The sequence below is a fragment of the Pongo abelii genome, chromosome 12 (assembly GCF_028885655.2).
Source record: "Pongo abelii isolate AG06213 chromosome 12, NHGRI_mPonAbe1-v2.0_pri, whole genome shotgun sequence".
NCBI classification, from domain to species: Eukaryota; Metazoa; Chordata; class Mammalia; order Primates; family Hominidae; genus Pongo; species Pongo abelii.
The window spans coordinates 95,339,771-95,366,842 of record NC_071997.2 but is presented as its reverse complement, the minus strand read 5'-3'; the positions used below and the strand labels follow the sequence as shown (position 1 = coordinate 95,366,842).

The window sequence follows — 27,072 nt, the reverse complement described above, 5'->3', positions numbered from 1 at the left end:
TTTAATTTTTTTTTTAAGACACGGTCTCACCATATTGCCCAGGCTGGTCTCCATCTCCTGAACTCAAGCAATCATTCTGCCTCAAGCCTCCCAAAGTGCTGATGATAGAGATAGAAGGCAGAGAAATAGTAGGCAGACAGGGGTGGGTCCTGGCGAAACCCCACCTTCAAGATGAAAAGCCTGAAACCTGTTCCCAAAGTGAGAACTTCTACCCCTGTTTGCCTGCTCTCTCCTGATTGGTTCTTTCTGAATGTCTTTTTACCAATCAAATGTTGCCTTTTCCAAAACTACCTACGGCCTGCCCCCCGGCCCAACCCCCATCCTGTGCCTATAAAGACCGCAGACTGAGCCAGTAGAGAGAGAGAAGCAGCCTGACTGGAGAGAGGTGACTTGACATTGGAGGGACAGCTGGACTTTGGAGGATGGCCTGACTACCGGGAAGAGCCACTGGACCTCAGGAGAAGATTACCTGCCCGTCCCGTCCCCTCTCCCACGTCCCACTCCGCTGAGAGCCATTTCCCATCGCTTACCACCTTCACCATCCTTCAAGTGTCTGGGGGACCTCTTTGTTCTTAGATGCCAGACAAGCACTGGAGACCCAACAAGTGCCAGCACCCAAAAAAAGGCTGTTGCATAGGCCCTTTCCCCTTGCTGGTGGAGGGCAGCCACCCCACACGATGAGGCAAGGCGCCCACAGAGCTGATAACACACTGCTGTCCACGGATGGCAGACCTAAGAGAGTATTATATCTTCTGGGGCCTCTGGGGTGTTGCAGGCACCACCACCTAAGTGCCACTGTGGGGCCTGCACAAAGTTTGCTCCTGCCATCACTCAAGGCGGCTAGCCAGATCCTGCACTCGTTTGCTCACATGTTCCCTCCCAAAAGAGGTTGAGTGTGGTGGACTGAGTAAACAAGGAACCCCGTCCCAAGTCCGATGAAGAGGTCAACAAAAATCCTACATCACTGAGATTACAGGTGTGAGCTGCCGTGCCCAGTCAGTATGTACTTTTTTAAAAAGAAGAATGAAGGTTTTATTCTAAATGCAATGGGAAATGACTGAAGTTTAACATACATTTACTTTTAAAATGTACTTGATATATAATAAATGCACTAATCTTAATTAGAAGCTTGATAGTTTTATAAACATACACACAACCCACATAACCACCACTCAGGTCAAGATATAGAATATTATCAGCATCACAAGTTTCTTCAAATGAGCATTTGAGACATTGAATACCAACGTCATTTTAAAAATCAGCATCACAAGTTCCTTCAAATGCATTTGAGACATTGAATATCAATGTCATTTTAAAATTTGATGCCAAATAAATCTTCACAAGTCTTTTTAAACATAAACTTGATCACAGTAAATAAGCTCCATGAGGAAAAGGATATTCTCTTTTCATGTTCCTCCTGAACCCCCAAGCACTTTGTACTTAACAGGTACTTACTAAAAAAAAAAAAAAAAAAAAAGAAGTGTTGACTATTGAGCAACTAATTTAGCACTAATAAATTACACAGAAACAAATCTAATATTAACACCAATTTTAGGAAAATATTTAACTGGAGAGACACAGCTCAATGATTCTGTTTCTAAATACAGACATAAGGACTATAGCTGAGTCAATCAGAAAATTACTTAACATGGACTTGAATTTATTAACTTTCATCATTAACCTCAACCTAGAATTTTTTGGATATGAAATATCATAAGAGGCCAGGTGCGGTGGCTCACGCCCCAGCACTTTGGGAGACTGAGGCAGATGGATTGCCTGAGGACAGGAGTTTGAGACCAGCCTGGCCAACATGCTGAAACCCCATCTCTAGTAAAGATACAAAAAATTAGCTAGGCATGGTGGCAGGCGCCTGTAATCCCAGCTACCTGGGAGGCTGGGGCAGGAGAATCACTTGAACCTGGGAGGTGGAGGTTACAGCGAGCCGAAATTGCACCACTGCACTCCAGCCTGGGTGAAAGCAAAACTCTGTCTCAAAAAAAAAAAAAAAGAAATACCAGACAAGCTGCTTTATTTAACACCTGCCTTTCTGATACCAACCAAAGCAATCTTTTTTCATTTTCATTTTTTCTTGTTTTGTTATTAGTTCTGATTATCTTTAATTCAAACTTTTTGAATTAAAGATCTAGGATCTTCTATTCTAGCCAAGGTCTTATGGTGAACAGTAGAATTAAAAAAAAATTTCTTCTTCCAGTTTGAGCCTTCAGATTAGTAACGGCTGCCTGACATTGGTTTTGCCTAGACAAAAAAAGTAGGGGTAGAATAAAGAGCAGGATGTCACTAAGCTGCTGCAACACAGCTGTAGTAGAAAGAATGGATAGAAAAAAAAAAACAACATAGAATGACAACTGGGTTTTTTTTTTGACAACAAAAGATACAGCTGGGGTTTTCAGTCTACTTTGGCATAACCTGAAAATTATACCCAATCCGTATCTACAGAGACAATGCAGTTAAAGAATAGACCAAAATAACTCCTCAATTAGGCTACATAAGCAAACAACCTTCAGGTCTAGCGTCACGTACATCGTCAAAACTAAAACCAAATGTTTTAAATCAGCTAAAAGCAGACAATCTGCTTTTGTAAGAATAATTCCAATTTCTGTAAACAGCATTATAACTTAAAATGAATTGCTGTCTGCCAATTCCTTTCTCACTCCAATTATATCTACTATGTTCATTCAACAAATTAACACAGTAGCAGGAGCATTATGGTGGTATCTTCTAAGCTTCTCAGCAATATAAAAGCAAAAAAGGTGGAGAAGCGCTATTGAGTGCAGTCAATATGTATCAGAAATTGTGCAAAGCACTTGCTACAGACTCTTAATTTCCTCAAAACTCTTAAAACAAGTAATCCAGGCCCTTTAATAAGATAAACACTTTATCTCTATTTTTTATATTTTTTTATATGTTAAATGCTAAAATCAAAAGGCAAGAGCAAAGCAATGTAAGCATGTTGGCAGGCTACCTAATGAAGGCTTTGGGACTTTAAGATCACTACAAGACCAGTGATCTTTCCATATCTAAACAGATTTTGAAATCATGAGTATTAACTACTTTTGAGCACTAAGTATGTGCCAGACACTACCTGGGGCTTTACATTTAACCACCATTCTTCTTCTATGGAGGTGGACTTCATGATACTAGTTTCACACCTGAGAAAACTGAGGGTCAGAAGTAACTTGAAAAGGGCCTATCATCAGTGGCAGAATAGCAACTACAACCCAGGTGTCTCTCCTTGACTCCAAAACTCTGCTATGGCATAATACACTCTGTTATCTCTTCCTCAGATTCAGAGTTAATGTAATTTCAAGGTTGAAGATCCAAGCATGAACAATCACTGTAAGATGGGCAAGGCTTCTGGCCTACTCCCTCAATATTAATTTTCTCCCTTGTAATCCGTCGTAAGTGGCCTCCCATCAATTTTCTCCCTTGTAATCAGTCGTAAGTGGCCTCCCAGCTGTCATCTGATCAGGAAATTTCTGTTTGGCTCAATTCCAGTTCTACCTGCTGCTCAGATTTGTCTGCCTTCTGCATTCTCCTGATTCCCAGTACCATTAGTTCTTTGGGTTTAATCAGTAAAAACACATTCCCTTCAGCTTATAAACCTCTAGAAGGCAGAGATCTTGTTTGTTGTTAATTTTCCTTTATAAAACAATATGAAGATATAGAAACTTTTTATATATATAGGTTAAAAATTCACATTAACTATATCCATACTCACAATAAAAACTGCACTGTTAAACAAAAATGGGTCAGGTGTGGTGGCTCACACATGTAATCCCAGCACTCTGGGAAGCCAAGGTGGAGGGATCACTTGAGCCCGAGAGTTCGAGACCAGCCTGGGAAACATGGTGAAACCCCATCTCTACAAAAAATAAAAAAATTAGCCGAGTGTGGTGGCCGGAGTCTGTGGTCCAGCTACTTAGGGAGGGTGAGGTGGGAGGATCAATTGAGCCCAGGAGGTCAAGGCTGCAGTGAGCCGTGATCATGCCATTGCACCCCAGCCTGGGTGACAGAGCAAGATCCTGTCTCAAAAAACAAAAACAAAAACGCCCAGGCAAAACTAGAAATCCTGTTTAAGACCTCAAGCTGCAATTCACATTTGTAAGATTTTAATCTAGGAGATAGTCATATTCCCTATTTTACTAAGCCCCTACAGTAGTACTAAAAGAGAGACATTGTAGATTTCTCCAAACTTCAGAAATGCTATTACTCCATCAGTTTAACCCAGGGATTTTCAATCTCAGCATTAGTAACATTTTGGGCCAGATAATGCTTTGTTGTATGGGGCATCATAGCAACTTCCTTGCCCTCTATCTACTAGATGCTGGAAGCCCCCCTGCTCCAGTTGTGCATCCAAAAACGTCTCCAGACATCGCCAAATGTCCCCGGGGGATCAAAATCTCATCAGATGAAAACCATTTAACTTGATCTTATATATTAAAATCAGATACTGAGACTATAACATTTGCCAGTAAAATAGTCCAAAGTCCTAATCCACATTCTTATGTGGAATAATGAAAAAGTTAAGGAAATAAATAACTTTAAAAATTTCAGAGCATTCTAGAAGAACCCCTGGCCTTTTGCACAATCCCAGGAAAAACAAGCTCTACAAACTAATTATCTGACAATCTAAGCTAGTGGGATCAGCTTGGGCACAACTAAGGCACTGGATACATGAAACAAGATGGGAAAGAATACTGATGCTTATCTGCTCATTTCTCTCTCTTTTCAGCTCTAATAATTATAAATCATCTCATCAATAAAACTGTATTTCCAGTATCACATTTATAGAAGAGCAGGTATGTGTTCTTTACCAAATGTCTACTAAATGTAAGGCATCTCTGAGGATAAAAAATGAATAAGACAGCATCAATCAATGTATCATAAATGTTGGAAGGGTTTCAAAGCTTTGAAAAAAGGAAGCTAAGTTTTGGCTTATGCTAACAACAACAACAACAATAAAAGAAACTCCACCCTACTCCACTCTTGGGGTGTGTAATGAAACTGGATGAAATTCAAAGAGTGAACGCTTTTGGTCATATCCAAGTTTTAAGCAAAGCTCAACTATAAATGATCTGTTAGAGATATTTTCTTGGGACAAAAACCTCAGTGTATATGTTTTGTGATATTCTTGTTAGAATTTAATTTAGTTTTTAAATTATAAGCCTTGAATCATTGATTGTTCTCTGTTTCTATGCAATTTTACCATACTCTCTCCTATACTGGGAATGCCAATTTCATTTTCTCCCAACTTAACACGATACCTAAACTATATTTTAAAACTGTTTTGAACATCTTCCCGCATGCTTACTAATTTAATCTTTTTGTAAAACATACTCTCATATCATTTGACCAAGTGTTGAGATCAGTTTTTCTTACCAGTACATGAGCTCTATGTAGAAAGAAGACATTAACCTATATAATACTTGCCGTAACATTTTCCCAATCTTGTTGTTTTTACTTTTACATATGTATACATTATAATTTTTAATAAAATCTCTAAACTGATCTTTTCATGTTTTCTTTTATTGATCTGAAAGTGAGCTGCCTGCTGTCCAGAGGTTTGATAGTCAATTCCATTATACATAAATTTTCTTTTGAGTTTCCACATTTCACCTTCAATCACTGAAATTTACCTTGGTGTCATATTTTTCTTTTGAGACGGAGTTTTGCTCTTTCCCCCAGGCTGCAGTGAAGTGGCGCAATCTCAGCTCACTGCAACCTCTGCCACCACCCACCCCCACCCACCTCCCTCCCCACCCAGAGTTCAAGCAATTCTCCTGCCTCAGCCTCCCGAGTAGCTGGGATTATAGGCACCTGCCACCACACCTGGCTAATTTTTGTATTTTTAGTAGAGACAGGCTTTTGCCATGTTGGCCAGGCTGGTCTCAAACTCCTGACCTCAGGTGATCCACCCACCTCAGCCTCCCAAAGTGCTAGGATCACAGACATGAGCCAACACGCCCAGCTAGTGTCAGGTATTAAGTGAAGGTCTATGTCAATGTTCCTTCAACTGCTTAAAACTAGTTTTCTAAGCTCTGTTTTTTTTTGAAAAACGATTCCTTTTAATTTCTCATGACTCCTTTGGCATACCTAAAAGTACCTTGTACTTATCTATTTCTGTTCAGATAGTATATAACTTCAGTTATTGTAGGTTTGTTTTTCTTCTCTTTCTCTCTTGTTTTTCAGATTTTTAAATTAATGCTCTTGACTATTTTTCCTCCAGATAAACTTTAACATTGTCAGAGTAAAAAGAATATCAATAAAAATCTTTAATGGAAAGAAATTTAATTGGAGAAGTAAAAATTACACACTATCAGTCTTCCTCTTTCAGGAACATAAGAAGACACATTCATTTTATAAGGTCTTTAAAAAAAATTTTAAAATTTTAATTTTATTTATATTTGGACTTACCTGTTTCTTAAGATAATTGTTGCTAAATATTTTTAATCATTTTTTTCTAATGGAGATATTTATGCACTCTTGGTTAGTTTTCCTGTACCTCTTGTGATATCAAAAGATCTTATACAATTTCACTTAACTGTTCCTATCCCTTTAGAGTTGACTCTATAGGCTCTTTCCAACAGTTTAATTCTTGGGCATGTGTATACAATGCAAGAATATCTCAAATAACAGCCTAAGGGTACAGAAATACAGAAAAGCATGCTTACTTACTCACTGCTCAACAATGGTAATTAACTGACTGGTTAAATCAGTTGACCTCAAAATTATAAGATTCTTAAGTCACATATGCAATCACCATTAATCTAAAGAAGCGTATTGGCCAAGCGCGGTGGCCAATCACACCTGTAATCCCAGCACTTTGGGAGGCCAAGGCTGGCGGATAATGAGGTCAGGAGATCAAGACCATCCTGGCCAACATGGTGAAACCCTGTCTCTACCAAAAATACAAATATTAGCAGGGCGTGGTGGTGCGTGCCTATAATCCCAGCTACTCGGGAGGCTGACGCAGGAGAATTCCTTGAACCAGTGAGTCGGAAGTTGCAGTGAGCTGAGATCGCGCCACTGCATTCCAGCCTGGCAACAGAGCGAGACTCCGTCTCAAAAAAAAAAAAAAGCAGCACATTATGCCCTGAGGAATATATTATACCAAAATACTCTAATATAGAAGTCACAGGTTTTCACATGCAGCCCAAGTACAGAAGATAAAATAAATCACAGAATTGATATACCATTATCCTCTAATTTTCTGTACCAATAAAAGGAGAATTAGTAAAGCTAATAGAAAACTGTGAGTACCCATTCAGATCAAGGAAGGAATCAGCTATCTTCTACAGAGAAAACAGATTCTGACATATGTATATATTCTATAAAGCACAAATCAAAAAATTAATTGATGATAGTTTTCAGTCATTTCTAGAGTACCACTGGCTAATTCTAATAAATCTTCAACAGAGAGGGACATTGAAGTGTAATAGCTCCAGTTTTCTTTTGTTTTGAGTTTGGAAACCACTAAGATCAGATTAATACATAATAATATTGATAAGCTAGCATATACTGTGTGATTACTATTTGCTAAGTATTGGGCTAAGCATTTTAGAAACATATCATTTAATATACACACACAATGATGAGAGATGAGTGCTATTTTTAACCTCATTTTTCAGATAAGGAATCAAGATTACACAACTAATAAATGGTAGAAATGAACTCCAGTTTAACCCCAAAACTCATGGTTTTAACTATAACACTATATTGCTTCACATTAATTCCTTCCTTTATTTATTCAACCAAAGAATATTCATTGAGCACCTACTGTGGCCATGATATCTGGCATCATAAAGCTTAGTTTTATAGTGGATACAGTCAAGAAAAGGGACAATTACAATGAGCATTATGAATGTTAAAATACAATGTGTTGGATAGGATGCCAACATCTATACAGAAAAAAACGTGCTGGAGGTCTAAGCAGAGGATGTGGCAATGAAAGGGTGTTCAAGGCTATTTAAAAGATAGAACATGGCATGTCTGAAGCTTAGGAAAGGAATCTAGACCAGAGATCAGAGATTCATCAGCATTATTTTGTAAGTAATCTTGCAATAATACCTTACACATAAGCAATCACATATTTCTGTCACCTGCTCATTGCTAGCAACTACACGTCTGTCCAGTTAACTGCTGCAGAGTGAAGAGGGCAGAGATTATCACGAATTTCTTGAATAACTAATTCTAACACAAATAAAATTTAGAGCACCACTAGGAAGCAGAATCACAAAACTGTTTTTATCTGACCATGCAAAAGAAAGCAGACTCTATATGTGCATAAAGAGACCAGTATCTGCTGTCTCACAGACTAGCGAGGATATTAAAGGTATCTTGCTTTATCCATGCTACAAGCTATCAAAGTAGTAGCAAGGCATTGTACCAGCAAAAGCTTATTTCTCCAGGTGAAGTACTACAGTTGGTGATGGCAAGCAAAAAGTAGGATTGAAAACATGATTTCGTATTTCCAACAAGGTGATAGTTCTCCTTCCTGAGTCATTTTATCATATTGTACCTTTATTTCAGGACTTACATCTACCTTATATTAGGGCAATTTGACATTTGCTCATCTTCTTTTCTAGAGCATAAATCACAGGGGCAGGGAATTTGTGTTTCATCTTGGGAGCTTCCACAGTTATCTAGCACTGTGACTGAAGAGTAGTGCACCATAAATATTTGTTCAACTGAAGCAAAGCCATAAAAGATAATGGCACCCAGGTGTAGGATAATTGTATAACACTATTTAGCTCTCTGCAAACTGCCACCAGGGAGACTGAAAATCTATCTAGAATTTGCAATTATCACATTAACCTATAAATCAGCTGCAGACCTCTCTGAAATTTTTAATTTTAAGAATTTTTTTAAAGTATATTTTCAGTATGTGGAAAATAAGATGGCACTCATAGGACAAAATATACAATTTCAATATTTGAAAAAAATGTATCTTCAGATTGTTACTTATCTGGTCTTTAGGCTTATCAAATTTCCATTAGACTAGAGGTTCTAGACTGTGGCTCTCATTAGAATCATAGATAGAACTCTTAGACTCTCCACTCCCAAAGGACCTGATTTAATTGGTCTAGGAAGGACCTGTTTAACCTCCTAGTTATTCTCTAGTGCAGTCTGGGTTGAAAACCACTGTTACAAATCAAGTCCACATTTAAAATGCATATAACCTTGCAACCACATGCATGGAGTTTGTAAACATCCTGATCCTTGTAACATGTGGCCTATGGTAAAAGATTTTTTAAAACTAGGTTTTTTTTTTTTTCCCCCATAAATATGACAAAACAAGCTTTGAACTTTTGCCTATAATTTTTAAAAAAGCTAACCAGGAAATGCTCAACGATAAGAGTAATCAGAAAATCTTGTGGGCTGTTCAAAAGCAGACTAGTTAAGATTTTGTTGGGAAAAAATAGACACAAACATAGAAATAAAGCCTGCATTTGTCAAAATATATGTTATAAGTTTGTTCATTTGATTATAACTATTTCATCAAAAATTACTGAATCATGGAAATATTTGACAAGGAGCTTGGTTCACACCCCTTCAACTTATTTCCAACAGTAGGCTGGGAGTGAAAAAAATTTAAAACAATGTATTATTTCAAATGTTGTCATGGCACAGCTCAGAGGCAAACACAGCTTTTCCATCGTACTACATACTTCAAGTGAAAGTCTTGCTATAGCTCTGCCTTCTTGTTTCAGCTCTTACAGTGTAAATAAGAGTCCTTTTCACAAGTCTATTTAGTGCCATGTTTTCTGCATTTTTTTATCTTTTATTAGTGAGTCTTGTTTAAAATGGCTCCCAAGCACAGTGCTGAAACAGTCTAGTGTTCTCAAGTGCAAAAAGTTTATGATGTCCCTTATAAATACACATGTTCAATAACATTCAGGTGTAAGTAATAGCACTGTTAGCTGTGAGTACAATGTTAATGAATCAACTATATATTAAATAAAGTGTCTTCAAACAGAAACACATACAACAAGGTTATGTATTTATTGGTTGACAAAAATGTTGTGACCAGAGGCTTGCAGATACCCATCCTCCCACTAGGAACAATGGTTCCATTAGGTCCTACTACAAGCAATCGTTCACTATTAGCTAATTCGGTGTTCTCAGTAACTTTACAGAATATAACTACTATGAATAACAAGAATCGACTGCATGTAGAAATAAAATATAAAAATGACAAGAGGAAGAAAATAGAAATACACTGTTCTAAGGTATATATTACATTATAAAGTGGTATGATATTGTTTGAAGATACTCTGATAAGATGCATATTACATAAACTAGAGCAGATATTTGCAAACATTTTCTGCAACAGGCCAAACAGTAGTATTTTAGGCTTGGTGGGTCATATGGTCTCTGTTACAGCTACTCAACTCTGCTGCTGCAGAAGGAAAGCAGCCACAGACAAGATATAAAGGATTGAGCACCCTGTGTTCCAATAAAACTCTATTGACAACAGGTGGTGGGCCAGATTTGGCTTATGGATACAGATTGCTGACCTCTGCATTAGAGGAATTAATGAAAAAAAAAAAAAAACTGTAAAGAGTATAATTAACCAGCAGTGGAGGTACTATGGAATTATATAATGTAATTCAAAAGAAGGCAGAAAAGGACCTAAGAACAGAAGGGACAAATAGAAAACAGCCAGATAATCTATTTAAACACATGTTTTCTATATGGAAAACAGTATTAAATAGAAATGGTCTAAACACTTAAAAAGCAGAAGTTGACAAAGTGAATCTAAAAAGCATACCCAACTATTAATACATGCAAGCTGCAAAAATCCTACTTTACATAGGAAAACAGAGAGGTCATAAGTAAAGCATGTGAAAAGATATCACAATACAAACACTAATTTTTTATAAAAAGAATGATTAACACCAAGTATTAGTCCCTCACTTAAGATGATTTGACATACAAGTTTTCGACTTCACAACAGTGCAAAAGGGATACACGTTCAGGGAGCTCCTCAACTTACAATAGGATAAACTCACAGCAGATTGAAAATATCATATATCAGAACACACCTTCAACTTAATATTTTCAACTTGCCATGGGTTTATCAGGACATAACTGTAAGCCACTGTAAGCCAAGGAGCATCTGTAAGCTTCAGAACAAGATCTTGAAAAATTATATTGAAAAGGGGATCAATATATCAAAGGCTGTAAAAGTCCCAAATGTGTTTGCAAATAATGAAAGCGCCAAAAAATCAAAGAAAAAAACTGATAAAACTGAAAGGAGAAAGACAAATCTACAATTGTAGTTGGGAGATTTCAATAGTCCTTTCTCGAGAAAAGATAAGAGAAAGTAGAAAAAAGTCAATAAAGATATAGAAGATTTGAACACTATCAACCAATTGACCCAACTGACATTTATAGAAAACTGCACTCAATAAGAGTAGAAGACACGAGAGAATGGGGAGAGTTCCTCTTGAGGAAAAATGATTCCCCTCCAAGAGTCATTGGAAAATTCAGTTTACTATATCGATTTTATGCTGCTATATCCACAATCAATAACTATTTTATATTTGTATAAAGTTTACACTGAATTATCCTTTTTAAGCTATATCCTATTTCGTTGACATCACTCTAGTTGCTCACAGATCAAGATATTTAATCTGGTTCTCCAAGAATTTCACCCACTGACCCACTCCTCACATTTATATTAATGAAGTAACACTGATTCTAGAATAATCCTGCAGAAAATTGGTAAGCCTCTGTAGAAGTAAATCGATTAGCTCAATTTAGCCATTACACCACATATACATATTTCAAAGAACATATTGTACTTAATATATACAATTTTTTCTCAATTAAAAAACTGTGCAAAAAATAAGTAAATGAAATTTCCAAAGATTGAAAACTAAATCATAGAGACTCATCAAAACACTGGTTATGAGTTTCTATGGTTTCAAATAAAAAGGGAACATTATATTTAAGTTACAAATATGTATTTAAGTTTAAAAATTATCTTTAAATAAAAAAATTACAATCTAGTTGCAAAAATGTTTGAAAAAACTCTGTAAAGGACAATGGAAGGGAAACTAAAAGCAAAGCTACGGAAGGATACAATGCTCTACAAGTCTATAGAAGTAAAGTTATTCTTACTTAGGAATAACTTAGGCCACATTTACAAGTAGGCAGCATGCAAGTCATTTTCACAAACTATATGACATCTTTTGGATGGGTAATTATTTACATCAGAAGATAATGAATGATAAACTACATAAAGCATAAAGAATTGAAACAAAAACAGTAAGATGAAGAGCCTGAATTCCCAGAGATGATTTTTGCAAATAGAAAGTTTACAATTTGTTTGAAACAAATCTGAAACATGCTTGAAAATCCATTAAAATCTACTAAAAATAAAATATAACCAATTCATACAACCCATATAAACTGTTTTGATAACACAGAAAACATACTAGCCTCATCCATCAAATCAGGATTATTAAAGATATTTAGCTAAAGTTCCTTAAGAAAATGGCACGGTACAGGGAAGGAGGGTGAATGAGAAACAACATAAAACCACCCTGAATTTCAAATATTTTGTCGTATATTCAAAATTAATTTACCTATTTTTTAAAAGACAGAGAGCATGGTCCTATATTAAATGGCAGTTTAGGAAGATTCTGAACGTCCTGAAAAATAATCAAGATCTAAAGAGAAGGAAATGGATAAAAAAAAAAGAGAGGCCAGAACACAGGGTACCTAGAGATAACAAGGTATGGAGATGGGACTCAGCCGCTAGGTACTGTGTCCCAGGGGGGCTTGTGCCCTCTACCTCCTGTTTTCTCTGAAAACATATGAGATTTCTTATGCTGCCTTGACTCTATACAGATTTTCCTGCTCTTAAGAGACAAATAGAAGAGTGATACTTCAAAGCTAAAATAAATGCATTTTATTTATGTTTTCAGACTGAGTCTCACTCTGTCACCGTGCCAGGCTGGAGTGCAGTGGCGCTATCTCAGCTCACTGCAACCTCCGCCGCCTGCCCTGCTCCCCACAATTCTCCTGTCTCAGCCTCATGAGTAGCTGGGATTACAGGTGCCTGCCACCACGTTTGGCTAATTTTTGTATTTTTAGTAGAGACGGGGTTTCAACATGTTGGCCAGGCTGGTCTTGAACTCCTGACCTCAGGTGATCTGCCTGCCTCAGCCTCCCAAAGTGCTGGGATTACAGGCGTGAGCCACTGTGTCCAGCCAAACAAATGTATTTTAAATCTGGGATATATGTTCCAATTAGCTAGACTCTGAAATTTCAGTCTTTAGCCTCAGAGGCCATTAGAACTCTTCCAAAAATGCACAGAATAAACTACTGATGGATCAGTATGTCTTAACTCACTGGTACATGTATAATTTATAGAAAAACATCCATAACAATATTATTTACTACTGATAATAGCACGTACAGTACCTTTTGATAAACAATGGAGCACACAAGATCCTTGACAGCAGATAAAGACAGTTCCTGGGCTTCAATGGTAACACTCTCCCGTGTGAGGCCAATTTGCAGTAGAAATGAAACTGTATGCACTGAGCCTCTGGAGTTGGTGAGTGATGGTGCACTGAAGCTTCCATTAGAGAGTCGGGCAGAGAGTCCCGTCTTAGGACTTGAACACGGAGAAGCAGCTGGAAGCACAGCAGGAATAGCTGTGGGCAATACAGACTTCTGGGCTGATGGAGGGGAATTATTTGCAGACATCTGCCTTTCTTTAATCTTTTAAAATAGTTGTCGATTCTTTTTCAATGGTTATGAAGAGGTTTTTAAAATAACAGCAGTAAAGAAAATGACTGCACTTTTGGATTTAGTTGAAAACTTCTTTACTTCCTCTTTTAAGCCACTCATGCCGATACTTGTAAGTTTCATCAAGGAGTTGAATGCCCAAAAGGTCCTATTTCTCTTAATATCAGTCCCATCAAAAAGCAGTCTTGTCTGTAGGAAGACAACCAGGGATTTGTAAAGGATTTAACATCACTGAGCTATCCTCAGCAGGACAGAGTTGACGTAGCTTATTTACGAATCTATTTTCCTTTCAGTCTGTTCTTGTCTCTTTAATTTCAGGAAAAACATATTGAATAAAAGTTGTTTTTCTGTCAAGATGAAATCCTCTTCGTTTAAAAAACAGTAAGTGTTTTGGATTAATCTATTCAGTACTTTTCCTTTGGTTTACTAATTTGATAGGACACCTTCTCAAATGTCCACACCTTAAATCACCTTCTCAAATGTCCTCATTTTCATTCTGGGGGGATGAACTTTTCTATGATGAAATACAAAGCTTTTTAAAATAGTACAGGCATATTTCATTAGATGAATGGGTCCATCGAGAAAAGCTGATGCTTTCTGACATACAGTCAGCCTGGAAGGAAATTTTTTAAAGGTTTTTAATACTTTATATTCATTTGACATTAATTTAAAAATAAGAACGTAACTTTTTTAAATGGCAATTTTTGGTCATATGCTTATAATTCACTAATAAATCCTAATGGGTAGCAATTTTTGGCTAGTTAGCAAAGACTTTTTTTACTATAGGTATAATTTCAGGAAGAGGCTCAAAAAATATCCTTGGCACTCTACACTGATACCTAAAACTTAAACATTAAACATTTTTTAAAATCTACTTCATTTTTAATCAATGAAGACCAAACACTTTTATGTTACAATTACATGACTGAGTTATATCAAAAACAGAAGGGACAAAAAACAGTAAAACTGACATTTTCATAGACATACACTACATGCCACCCCACCACACAAAAGATGTACAATACTTTCCTAATATAAGAGTATTCTTTTTTTAATATTAAAATACTAATTCTGCCAAAACATGACTCTTGATTTGCTTTGTTGAAGCATTCCTTTCAGAAGGCTAAGGAAGCAGGAGGGGATATACTGAACAGTTAAATGATCAATAAGTGTGAAAGCTGACATACTTATCACAGGAACATAAGAGAAAGGGATCTCACCATAAGGGATTTCTCCTATCCAGGTCCTAACTAGACCCAACAATGCTTAGCTTCCAAGATCAGACAAGATCAGGCACATTTGGGGTGGTGTGGCTGTAGACCACAAAGCATTTCTAACAGTAAGAAAGAGAACAGTAGGTATAGTTAAATATGTATCATAATTTTTAGGAAAGCACTCAAAAAGTTTGAAAAAAAAAAAAAAAAGGTACGACCCAACCCCCGCACATGGCTTAGGCGTGAAACAGTTCATAATTGATGGTTCCTTCTAAGTTCCATCTATATACCCATAAATAATTCCAATGAAGAGAAAGAGTAAAGCATCCAGTGTGGCTGCAGAGTAACTCTCTGCAGAGTAGTTAATGGGTTAAATTAGGACGAACATGACACAAGGGCAAAAGCACACAACTATAGTATTAGGAATTGGAAAGCTCAGGAAAAAACTGAGACTTTAAAAAAAACTGAAGATGAAAGCTTTTATAGCTACTTTCAAGTAAATGATTATTATTCCATCTTATATAATGTACAATACTTGATAGTTTATAAATGTTTCACATACTTTACCTCATAACTCTTTGAAAGTTGACAGGGTAAAAATCATTTTTGTAGACAAGAAAATTGAAGCACAAGGCGATAACGCAACTTGCCCGGCAGCACATGGTTATTAATAGGTGGAGCAGGAATTAGAAGCCAGGTTTCGTACTTTCTTACCATGCTGTCTCCACAAGAACACACTATTTCTCAAAGAGAACAAGGAACTAAGAATCACTGCTCAGAGGATGTTGCTAAGGTTGAGAAATCACACAGAAAGACAGACTGCTCAACTTGTATTTTGCTTATCTTCTCCAAAGTTTTAAACTAAAACTGCAGAAAGGCATTGAGAACTGAAACCTGAGAAAAATGACTAAGACTATAACAACTTTACATGAGTTTGAGTCTCTGGGTCCAGATGCAATCCATTCCATACTACTAAAGCAATTCACAAATGTAATCACAAAGCTGACTCCTGTAATCTTGGAGAAAGAGCTCAAAAAGACAGATATAATCATGGCCTGGAGATTTGTAGAGCGGTTTCAAGTTCTGGCGGCTGGAGAAGCAGGAAAGCAAATTTCAGAAATTACAAATGTAAAAAATAATGAAGCAAATGGTTTGTGAATAACTAGAGAAGAATATAATGATCACTAGAAGTCAACCACATTTACATCTTGGAAAATAATGATTATTAGGCTTCTTAGCTGGAAAAAAATAATAATAGCTTACATTTATTAAGCTCTTACTATCTGTCAGATACTGTTCTAAACACTTTATACATATTACCTCATTTAATCCTCACAGCAACTCATTATATGGTTGAGAAAACAAAGGTTTAGAGATTAAAGTACTTGCCCAAGACCACAAAATCAGCAAAGCCAGAAAAAAAAGATAGTTTATTCTGACAAAAATAGTATCCAAGACGATTGTCCATGCTATCTTTGTAAGTATGTTACTGGAGTGTGGGTTGGATGTTAGTGTAGTTAAGTTTGCTGCTCTATGTCACCTTAGACGAGGAAAGTCTTTATGGAACTGCCTTGAAACACTGTCCTCAGCCTTATATTGTTTTTCACTATTTATTAGATAATAAAGGCATAAAGAATATGCTTATAAAATCCTCAGGTTGAAGAAATCTGGGAGAAATAAACTAAAATTAAACTGAAACCTAAAGGTAAGTGTAAAGCTTTGCGTTTAGTTTCCCCAAAATGTGCAATACAGAAATGGGGAAATGCTTACTTGTAAGCAGTTTATATGAGAGGTGTTTATCAATGCAAAAGATTAATTCAAACTGCTAATATAATGGGTGACTAAAAGAGCTAATGCAAAGCTAATGCCCTAGGTCACTGAGAACACATCAGCATTCATCTGTATACTCCTTGTTACTCAGCCTATATCAATCACTATTATGTTTATATCTATGGTCAACATTTTTAGAGCCATACTGATTTTTAAAAAAAAAAAAAATCATGCACGTGAAGGTAAAAATAATGTCATGTGATAAAAATGTGCTTAACAAAACCTAATAGAAAAAGTGGTTTTCAAATACTTGAATAAGTGTTAATAGGAGAATTGATTTTATTCAGTATCACTGCAGAGGGTAGACGAAAAACGAAGATGACAGGACTTCTTACTTAACCTCACAGGTTGCGAGGATTGAGTTACGGGGTAGAAACTATCTGTAACAACACCTGGCTAACAGTAAGCGCTCAGTAAGTTTTAGCAATTTTCATAGCAATTAGTTGAAGGAATTAACAACTAAGCCTTTACTTTATGCTAAACACATAAAGTGAGATATGATACTTCATTAAATCCTTGCAACTACTCTAGGAGATTTAACTCTATTTTCCAGAAAAGAAACCAGAATTTTAGAGAAGTTGTTGCTTGCCTGTGACTATAGCTAGTAAGCGATAGAAATGAGATTCAAACTAGTTTCCCTGACTCTAAAGCCGAAGTTCTTTCTACTACTTTATTCCATAACCAACAACCTAACAATGGAATAGGTTGTCTCACGAGGTAATGAGCTCCACAACGTATCTGACTTAAGTAGTTTTTATAAGCTGAACTACCACAATAAAGTAGTAAAATATCTATGGATAAAATTGTATGCAAGTTAATGACTTTTTTTGTTGTTGTTGTTGAGACAGAGACCTGCTCTGTTGCCTAGGCTGGAGTACAGTGGCGCGATCTTGACTGATTGCAGCCTCCGCCTCCCAGGTTCAAGCGATTCTTGTGCCTCAGCCGCCCCAGTAGCTGGGATTACAGGTGCACATCACCATACCTGGCTCATTTTTGGATTTTTATTAGAGACGGGGTTTCATCATGTTGGTCAGGCTGGTCTCAAACTCCTGACCCCAAGTGATCCGCCCATCTCGGCCTCCCAAAGTGCTGGGATTACAGGCGTGAGCCACTGCACCTGGCCCAAATTAACTACTTCTACTTTGATGAATGTCTTCCTACTAAATATCATTTTATTATACCTAGTAATATTAGCCAAATAACAGTGTTTAATACAACTAATTTATCAGAACAAATTACAACTATTCATAATAAACACTACATATAAAAATGATTTTTAAAAGTCTCAGCATTAACGCAAATAGAAGAAACCTAGGAGCTGTCAGATTTCTGCCCACTCATTCCCTTTTCCCTCTCCTGGTTTAGTTTATGGACCCCAGATTTATTCTGGAAGATGCAACAAGATGTTGGGTGCAAAATATTAAAACTAAATATTAAACCTAATAATTGTAACTTACGTGAACCTTGATATGCTGCTTGATTTTGTCTTTATGCTTCAATTAGAAAACTGAAAGAACAGTACATCTCATTAATTTACAAACTATATACCAATTGTATATGCTTGTTTCTAACAGGAGTACGAGGCTCTAAATAATATCTAGTTGGCAAGCATTTCTAATATGTTTATTTGGAACATGTCAAATATTCTTTTGGGGAGCTAGCTGTCACATATCCCATTCAGATGAGCTTACATAATCCGTCATCATTGTTAATGGAATCAAAAGATAGGATATTAATGGCATCTTGAACCCAGTCTGTCCTATTATTACAGACAAGGTGAAACAAAGGCCCTGGAGGTGAGAGGACTTACTTGAGGATTATCTCATGGTAATATCACAAGTTTATCTACTTCCTCTCCCTCTCCTTCCCCTTCCCCCATGCACACATTATCTCATTTTTAACACTCTAATTAGGAGAAGCTCTAACAGCAGTATTTCCATTTAACAAATACTTAATTAGTACTTATTATTTCCCAGACTGTTATGAGAGACACTGGAATTATACAGCAGTGACCAAAACAGACATGGCCACTGCTCTCTCTGAAATTCAAAGTGTGATGTGAGACACAGACATAACATTCATACAAACAGCTGGGTAATTATAAACTGTAAGAAGTGATATGGCAGAGTATATACTAAGGGGAATCAATTCTAGCTGGAATCTCAGGAAAGGTACCTTTAAGGAAATATTTAAGCTGAGATCTCTGGATAAGGAAGAGTCAACGAAGCAGAGAGACAGACAAAAGGATTCCAGGAAGGCAAAACGCATCTAGTTATTAAGTTCTTCAAAAAGAAGCTCATTAGTTAGTGTAGCATCATTCTTTTTGTACAATACTCAGCAAAGGCTAAAGTGAAGAGATAAAATGCTTTTCCTGTTTGGAATAACAATATTTATTATAACATGAATTCCTCCCAGTAGAGTTTTCCAGGTTCAACTTAGTTTTGTGTACTAGAAATGCTAATGACGTGGAGGGTTGTGTCCACTCCTCTTGACATGTATTAATATTAGTATTCTTCTACCATGTAAAAGTATGTGGCCTTTTTCAATGCAATTCTGACCAGCGTCCTAAAGTCCATGTCCATGTTTTGACATAGGTTTGACTTTGCTTAATAATTGTTCTTGCTTTTATATTGTATGTTGCATTTAAAAACTCAAGTATCTATGTCGTTGGTTTTTTAAAAAATCGTATCTTGTAGCAATCCCGACAGTGATTTAGATATTTTCAAAAATACCTATTACTTCAGATTAACATACTTTTCCTAAGAGCTCAGCATTTGCTAAATTGTTTCCTCTAAAATTCTGCTCATCTGTACCAGTGACAGTTGAATCTCAGTCCTTCCACTGTCAGAGAGTACTGAGAGAGCACACCATATCTGCTCTGCTCAGGAACTGAAAAGTTTATCCAGTAATAAGATTATGGACTGCCAGTCTGGCAATGCAATATGAATCCATGTTGAACTTGACAGATGTTCGTCTCTGCACCAGCAGTAGCTAAGAAATCTGATTGGTTAGCAGCCAATGAGCAATTTCTCACATACTGCCACAATAAACTAACCACACAAGTGGAAAAAATTTTTTTCCTACATTAAAATGAAAATACCTCATAAGCACATTATCTCAAGTTTTTCCTGAGAGGGCTACTCAAAGAGATACATATATATAGCAAGTTCGATTTGAATTACATAATCAGCGAGACTCAAAGTACAATCATCACAGAAAATTGTGAATTATAAGCAGCATTATATCAAATTAAAACTTGTACTAGCAAATAATTTCCTTATATATCAAGCTCTGTACAAGCAGTTTCTTTTAAAAACGAACAATTAACTCCACTGTAGTATTTTCAACTTTAGAGTCTTTTAAAAAATGAGAACAAAATGTCCCTTAAGAAAACTGCACTTAAATGACCACCTATTCATATTTTTCTGTATGTGGCGTTTTCAATTCGTAATTTAAAAAAATGTAATATCAGAAAGTTTTATTTATGAAGTTCTGTGTGTGTGGCAGTGTTTAAATCCACTAACAGAAAGAAATTTCTATTTTAAAGTGGCTATCTGATGAAACTGAAAGCTTAAAATTTTCTCTAAAAGACTTACCATTATCTAGGATGCTTAAAAAATTAGTTTTAAGATACACATCAGTCAACATTCTCAAAATGTGAAATGCTATATACTAAATTACAGAACCTGAGTCACTCTGAAATCTGAAATGCCATATACTAAATTATAGAACCGAGGATGGAACCTGGCTTGTCAAGGAGTACTCCAAGCTCATGCCCTCAGGCCCACCACAACTGTATTACTACCTACTGAAGAAAAACCTTCCACGGTTTCTGCGTGACACGTTTCAAATCCTACTTTTAGAAAATCTTCTAACTTCTTGGCTGAATGTCCATGCTTGATCTTAATTCGGAATCTAACAGGGAAGGAAGCAAGGGTTCGTTGATAAAGGAAAAACTGGCCTAGATCTCAGTCGGGGGAACTTTATGGACGCCTTCTGCAGCAAAGCTAAGGAAAATCAAAATCGCTAAAAATATAGGAACCACGACATTAAGTAGAAGGGTAAAAAAAAAGTTTCAGAGGAATAAAATAACATTTTCTAGGGTACAAATTAAGGCATTTAAAAGTTCTTGTTCCATTTGTGGCTATGTCTCATAAAAGCTGTGTCGCACCAAGTAGTAGTTCAGGGTGTAACTTATCCTTCCTAATCAAAGATGACACCGATAGTCTTATTTCCTGTGGGGATGGGTGTGGTTGAAGACACAGTTACGTCCATGCCATCAATCTGTGTGTGGAAAAGTCTGCAGGTCGCGCACACACTTGTCGCTTGAATCATATGTGTGCCTGCAGACGGCAAGGCCTATGCCTCTGACTGCGTTCACCTGAAATAAAATACCCAACCGGCAATACAGTAGTATATGGTTATTTTCACTGCTCAAAGAAACAGTCGCACTCCTCAGTGTTTCAGCTTAAGGAAAACCTCCCAGGAGGGAGCAACGCTGCAACTCGCAAATCCAAACGCAGTCGGGATACTGGGGCGAGGGGCTTACATTCTCCAAGCACCATCTACTCACCCCTTTGAGGCGACTACAACGCAAAGTAAGGAAATGAAACGAAAAAGCTCGTCCAAAATTCGGCACTGCGAGCGCCGCGGGTCTGGCTTCGGGAACTAGTTTGGGAGACCCGGGAACGGATCGCCTCCGATGGGCCGGGCGCGGTGGTCGCCAGCGGAGCGCGAACCCAAGTTGGCCTCCGCGCGGACGCCGGAACTTGGCCCCCTCTGGCGGCTGCGGCGGCGACCCCACTCCCCCTCAGCCGCCCACCTCCCGCCGCGCGCTCCCCCAACTTCCCGCCCAGCGCGGCTGACGCCGCCCAGCCGGGCGCGGGGTCCGAGTCCTGCCGCCGCCGCCGCCGGCGCCGCGTGCAGTTGGGGGATTGGGGGGTGGGGGGGGGTTGAGGGATGGGGGAGGGGCCGCCGCCGCCTCAGCCCGACGGGCCGGGAGAACAAAGCGGCGGCGGCGGCGGCGCGAACTTTTTCGGTGTCTGTTCAGCGCTCCCCGAGGCGACTACTTACAGTGGCAGGCTCGGCCCGTCGTGAGAAACTGCGCCCGCCAGCGTCTGAGTCCCGGACGAGGCGCCAGCGAGGCTTCACGCGCCCCGCAGGATCCCGCCCGCCGCCGGCGCCCCTTCCTCCCTCCCTCCCTCCCTCCCCGTCCCGTCCTGGGGCCGGAGGGCGGGGGGCCGGGGCGCGCGGGGGGCGGGGGCGCGCGGCCAGCGCGGGGCCTGCCGGGAGCTGTAGTTCCTCGGCCCGCGCCCGCCGGGAGGTGGCCGCGGCGGGAGGTCGGGGCTGTCTCTGCCCCAAGAAGGGGCGCCGGAGCGCCGGGTACAGTCGGGCTGGCTCCGCACCCTCGAGTTCCGGGCGTCTTCGTGAGCGCGGGGGCACGGGGCAGGGGCGCCGCGGGAGACGCGAGTGTGTCTATCAGTTACACGCGGTACTTGATCCCGCTGTTGCCGACGGTACTGTCTTTTCCTCTACTGCCGTGCACTCTGAGGGAGGCGGTGGCGACAATGGGCCAGAGGTGACAGTTGGAACGGAGGACTTGTAAGGCGTCCAGATAAGAGAGCGGCTTCCACCCTGAGATGTCACAGCCGTCCCGCATGCTCCTCCCTGCTGCCTGCCCCCGGGGTGGCCACCGGCCCCGCAGCTCGGCGCCCAAACCGGCACGTCCCGAGCCCGACGTTCCGGTGACTGCAGGGGTTTTCCCGGTGCTTGGTGTTTCCTCCCCATCGGCCTTTAAACGCGAATGTGATCCTACCATCAAAGTGAAGTGCAGTCCAGAATCACCAAACCTAGGCTTCCAGGTGTCTGGAAACACAATGTTAACATTTGTTTTGCTCCAAAATAAAGTGTGACCGTGTCGGGTGAGTGGGGCGGGGGTGGGAGTCAGCAGCATAAGGATCTAGAGGGAAAATACACTGTGCATAAATTTTCGATGTCTTATGTGAGAGAAAGGCCTGAGAAGCTGACAGCCATTGTCGCAAAGCCACATGATTCTCCTTATGTCAAGATTTTATCCCAAAAGTACTTAAATATATTGAAATAATCAGAGGGACTACAATCAAGAGGGCAGTTTTCTTTCTTCTCTCTTTTTCTTTCTTTTTCCCTTTCTCTCTTTCTTCTTTCTAGAAAAGGTTTTACTCTGTCATCCAGGCTGAAGTGCGGTGACACGATCATAGCTCACTGCGGCCTGGAGCTGCTGGGCTCAAGTGATTATCCTGCGTCAGCCTCCCAAGCAGCTGGGACTACAGGCGTGTGCCACCACGCCCCACTAACTTTTAAGTTAGTTTTTGTAGAGATGAGGTCTCTTGCTGTGTTACCCAGGCTGGTCTCCTGACCTCAAGAGATCCGCCCGCCTGGGCCCCCCAAATCGTTGGGATTACAGGCTTGAGCCACCACGCCCAGCCAAGAGGACAGTTTTCAAGAATAGAAAGAAAAATAAACATAAATTAGCCCCTACTTTTGATACAAAATCATCACTCTTAATGGATGTCCTTGGATTTAAAGTTAAGAAATGAAAATATTAAGATAATTTATATTAAACGTAAGGCAGGTAAGATTGTGTAAAACCTTGATTACTTTATTTAAAAAGCTATTTAAAAAAAGATTTCTGAAACATTCTCAGGAATTGGAAGTTGCTAAATGTCTTACATCCAGCAGTATCTAATTCAATCTTACTATATTTTTGTTATTAGGGTCCTATTCAGCTATTCTTTTACTTTAAAATTGAAAGTAGATTTACTCAAGTTTGCCTTCTTTTTAAAGGACTCTCTTGCTTAACTTTGCCCTTTTCTTCCTTTCACTTCCCAACAGACGTTTTAGTCCAGCCCCAAATTTTGCCTCTGAGCAAGATTCCCAGGACCTCATTGGAGCAGTTTACAGCCAGTCTTATCTCACTATTAACTTCCATTTTCTGCTGTAGTACTTAAAGCGACAGAAGTTACTCTTCCTAGAAGTAACTTTTCCAGACGATTCAAACTGCTGTTATACAGAGATTTAAGTATTTGTGTGCATGTGTGAAAATAGAAATATATACTGTATATATTTCATTTTATTTCCACTGATCTGCTTCTCTTTTTAAAAATAAGGCGGTCTCCTCCACCTTGGGTAAATCTTTCAGCATAATTGATCAAAGAACTATCTTTGTATCTAATTTTTTGCTTAACATGAACTACAGTTTCCTCAAGGTGTTGCATTCCTGTTCTAAGAGCATTACAGAGATAAAGATTGAATTTAATAAATAAGTGTATTACCATGTGAAATGTTTTAATCCTTGAGAGAAAATATAATCTGAATGCTCAAAATGGAAAGGATTTTTCTTCTTGCTGGTGTTTTATGAAAACAAGCTTACAATATTGCTCTTCTATGGCTGCAGTTGGAGAGCTTGTCCCGCATTATTGGGCTCCTTGTACTTAATGACACACAACATAGCCATTCAAATATGTTACCTAATGCAAGCAAAGAAAGTCAACACTCTTGTGACTTGAGATAACAGAGACATCTGATTTAGAAACCTAAATGCAGGGGGAAAAATGATCTGCCCGCCGCAGTCTCCCAAAGTGCTGGGATTACAGGCATGAACCACTGCGCATGGTCCTTATTTTTATTTACTCATCATTTAGCACGGTGCTCAATAAACGTTGATTACATCAGTGAATTTTTTCACTAGGGAAATTGATGACAATTTCCAGCTAGAGGAAATTGTCATCATTTTAAAACTTCAGCTGGCTTTAATTTATAGAATGTGGTCACTGGAAAATTATTTTGTGTTTGTGTCTTTTTCCATGACCTTGAAACACAGCTGAAAAATTCAATAAAGCATTTGGGTATCAATATAGAGTTAGTAAAATAGTTATGGGAGAAAATGCTTTAGGATCTATTTCTTTATCAGCAGAGACATACGTGATGATATAGTTCTCAAAATGTCCTTTCTCAGTTTCCACTGCCATTATCCTAGTCCATATCTCACATCTGGATTACCACAACAGACTTTTAGTTGGTCTCCTAGACTAGCTCAAACTGTTACATCCTTGGAACTGTCTTGTCTGATTTGCAGGCTATCAATAATTGTTCTGTGTTCTGATAGCCCTTGAGAGATAATTCTCACGTGGCTCATCACATTTTATTGTGGATTGAGTGTTTATCAGATCCTCCTGGGATCGCTATCTGCCCTTCCCTTTTCTGAACTTGAAGAAGACCAGATCTTTTATTTATTTATTTATTTATTTTATTTATTAGTAGAGTCAGGGTTTCACTATGTTGTCCAGGCTGGTCTCTAACTCCTGTCCTCAAGTGATCCACCAACCTCAGTCTCCCAAAGTGCTGGGATTACAAGCGTGAGCCACTGCACCCGGCCGTTTTTTAAATTTATTCATCATTTAGCACAGTGCTCAATAAATGTTGATTAAACTAGTGAATTTTTTCAATATGTGTTGATGATAGTAGTTAGTCTAGTAGTCCTAAAGTACCACATGATAAACTCTGCAATCATTCCTTATCACCTACCTTACCACATCCAAATTCTTCTGCTTGGGTATAAAGGTTATTAATAATATCTATTGTTTATTGAACACCAGCTCTGGGCCAGGCACATTCATTCATTTTTAATGTAACTTTCTCTATTCCATATAACTCCTCTCTTTCCTTTATTTGCACTTATATTTAGCTTTATATAATTTTACACTTGGTTATATTACTATGTTCATATATCTGCATATATATTTCCTATATTTCCAGTCTTAGTGCATAGTGCCACCATCTATTTAGTCATTCAAAACACAAACTACTTGGTCAGCCTAAACTCCTTTCCCTTGTTCTCCAAATCTAATTGGTGATCAAGTCCCATTAATTTCATACCATCATGTTTCTTGCATGGTATCTGTAAATATATATCTGTATATATATTTACAACATAGTATATAATCAAAGAGAGGTGTGATAAGGATGGCTTGACTAAAAAGATTAGGAAAATCTGGTAACTAAAGGGAGTGGTTACTGCATATGTTTCACGTAGGATTTCATATGCAGTTCTTAAAAGTATATTCAGGCCAGGCGTGGTGGCTTATGCCTATAATTCCAGCACTTTGGGAGGCCAAGGTGGGCAGATCACTTGAGGTCAGAAGTTCGAGACCAGCCTGGCTAACATGGCAAACCCTGTCTCTACTAAAAATACAAAAAAAAAAAAAAAAAAAAAAATTAGCTGGACGTGGTGGCACGCGCCTGTAATTCCAGCTACTCCAGAGTCTGAGATGAGAGGATCAGGATTGCTTGAACCCAGGAGGCAGAGGTTGCAATGAGCTAAGATTGTGCCACTAGGTGACAGAGCGAGACCCTGTTGCAAAAACAAAAATGAATATTCAGATAATTTGCAGTAAAAAACCAATTACCTTAACCACTTCCAATAATGTCTGTTTATCTTTGTGACTGCAAAATAAGTTTCTCCAGGAAAGAGTAGGTAATATATAAATGTGCTCATCGATTTTAAAATGGAATTAACATTAAATTCCCTTGAGTTATGGATTATTGCTTTTATTCTAGATTTTATTCAACTGAATATTAATTTTAAAGTTCTCTTTTATACAAAAATTAGTTGGATGCGGGCTGGGCGTGGTGGCTCACGCCTGTAATCCCAGCACTTTGGGAGGCCAAGGTGGGTGGATCACCTGAGGTCAGGATTTCGAGACCAGCCTGGTCAACATGGCGAAACCCTGTCTCTACTAAAAATACAAAAAACTAGCCGGGCGTGTTGGCGAGCGCCTGTAATTCCAGCTACTCAGAAGGCTGAGGCAGGAGAATCGCTTGAACCCTGGAGGCGGAGGTTGCAGTGAGCAGAGATCGCGCCATCGCACTCCAGCCTGGGCAACAAGAGTGAGACACTGTCTCAAAAAAATAAAAATAAAAATAAAAATAAAACATTAGCTGGATGCGGTAGCACGCTCCTGTAGTCCCAGCTACTCAGGAGGCTGACATAGGAGAATCGCTTGAATCCGGGAGGCAGAGGTTGCAGTGAGCCGAGATCATGCCACTGCACTCCAGCCTGGGTGACAGAGCAAGACTGTTTCTCAAACAACAACAACAACAAAAACAAACAAACTCTTAAAATACTGTAAATTGGTTATAACATTTTTAAAAAGCCAACAGAGGAAGAGAACAAAGATGCTACAGACCTGAATAGGAAGCCAGTATT

At 38.6% G+C, this 27,072-nt stretch overlaps 1 protein-coding gene across 6 annotated transcripts in view; it reads right to left on the bottom strand.

Moving 5' to 3' along the window:
* The window catches only part of PRKD3 (protein kinase D3), a 72,808-nt gene extending 50,758 nt beyond the window's left edge, over window positions 1–22,050 (bottom strand). Inside the window, exons 1-3 of one of the 6 annotated variants that reach the window (XM_024242018.3) lie at window positions 21,903–21,999; window positions 15,006–15,118; window positions 13,456–14,398 (exon numbers count right to left, since the gene is read on the bottom strand). In XM_024242018.3, coding sequence (XP_024097786.1) covers window positions 13,456–13,743 — 288 coding nt within the window. In that variant the 5' untranslated portion in view covers window positions 13,744–14,398; window positions 15,006–15,118; window positions 21,903–21,999. Of the gene's footprint in view, window positions 1–13,455; window positions 14,399–15,005; window positions 15,119–18,286; window positions 21,381–21,402; window positions 21,665–21,902 lie in introns of those variants that run through there. The other 5 variants (XM_063713717.1, XM_054548221.2, XM_024242016.2 and 2 more) reach the window with 5 other exon arrangements.
* Window positions 22,051–27,072: the final 5,022 nt, after the last annotated feature.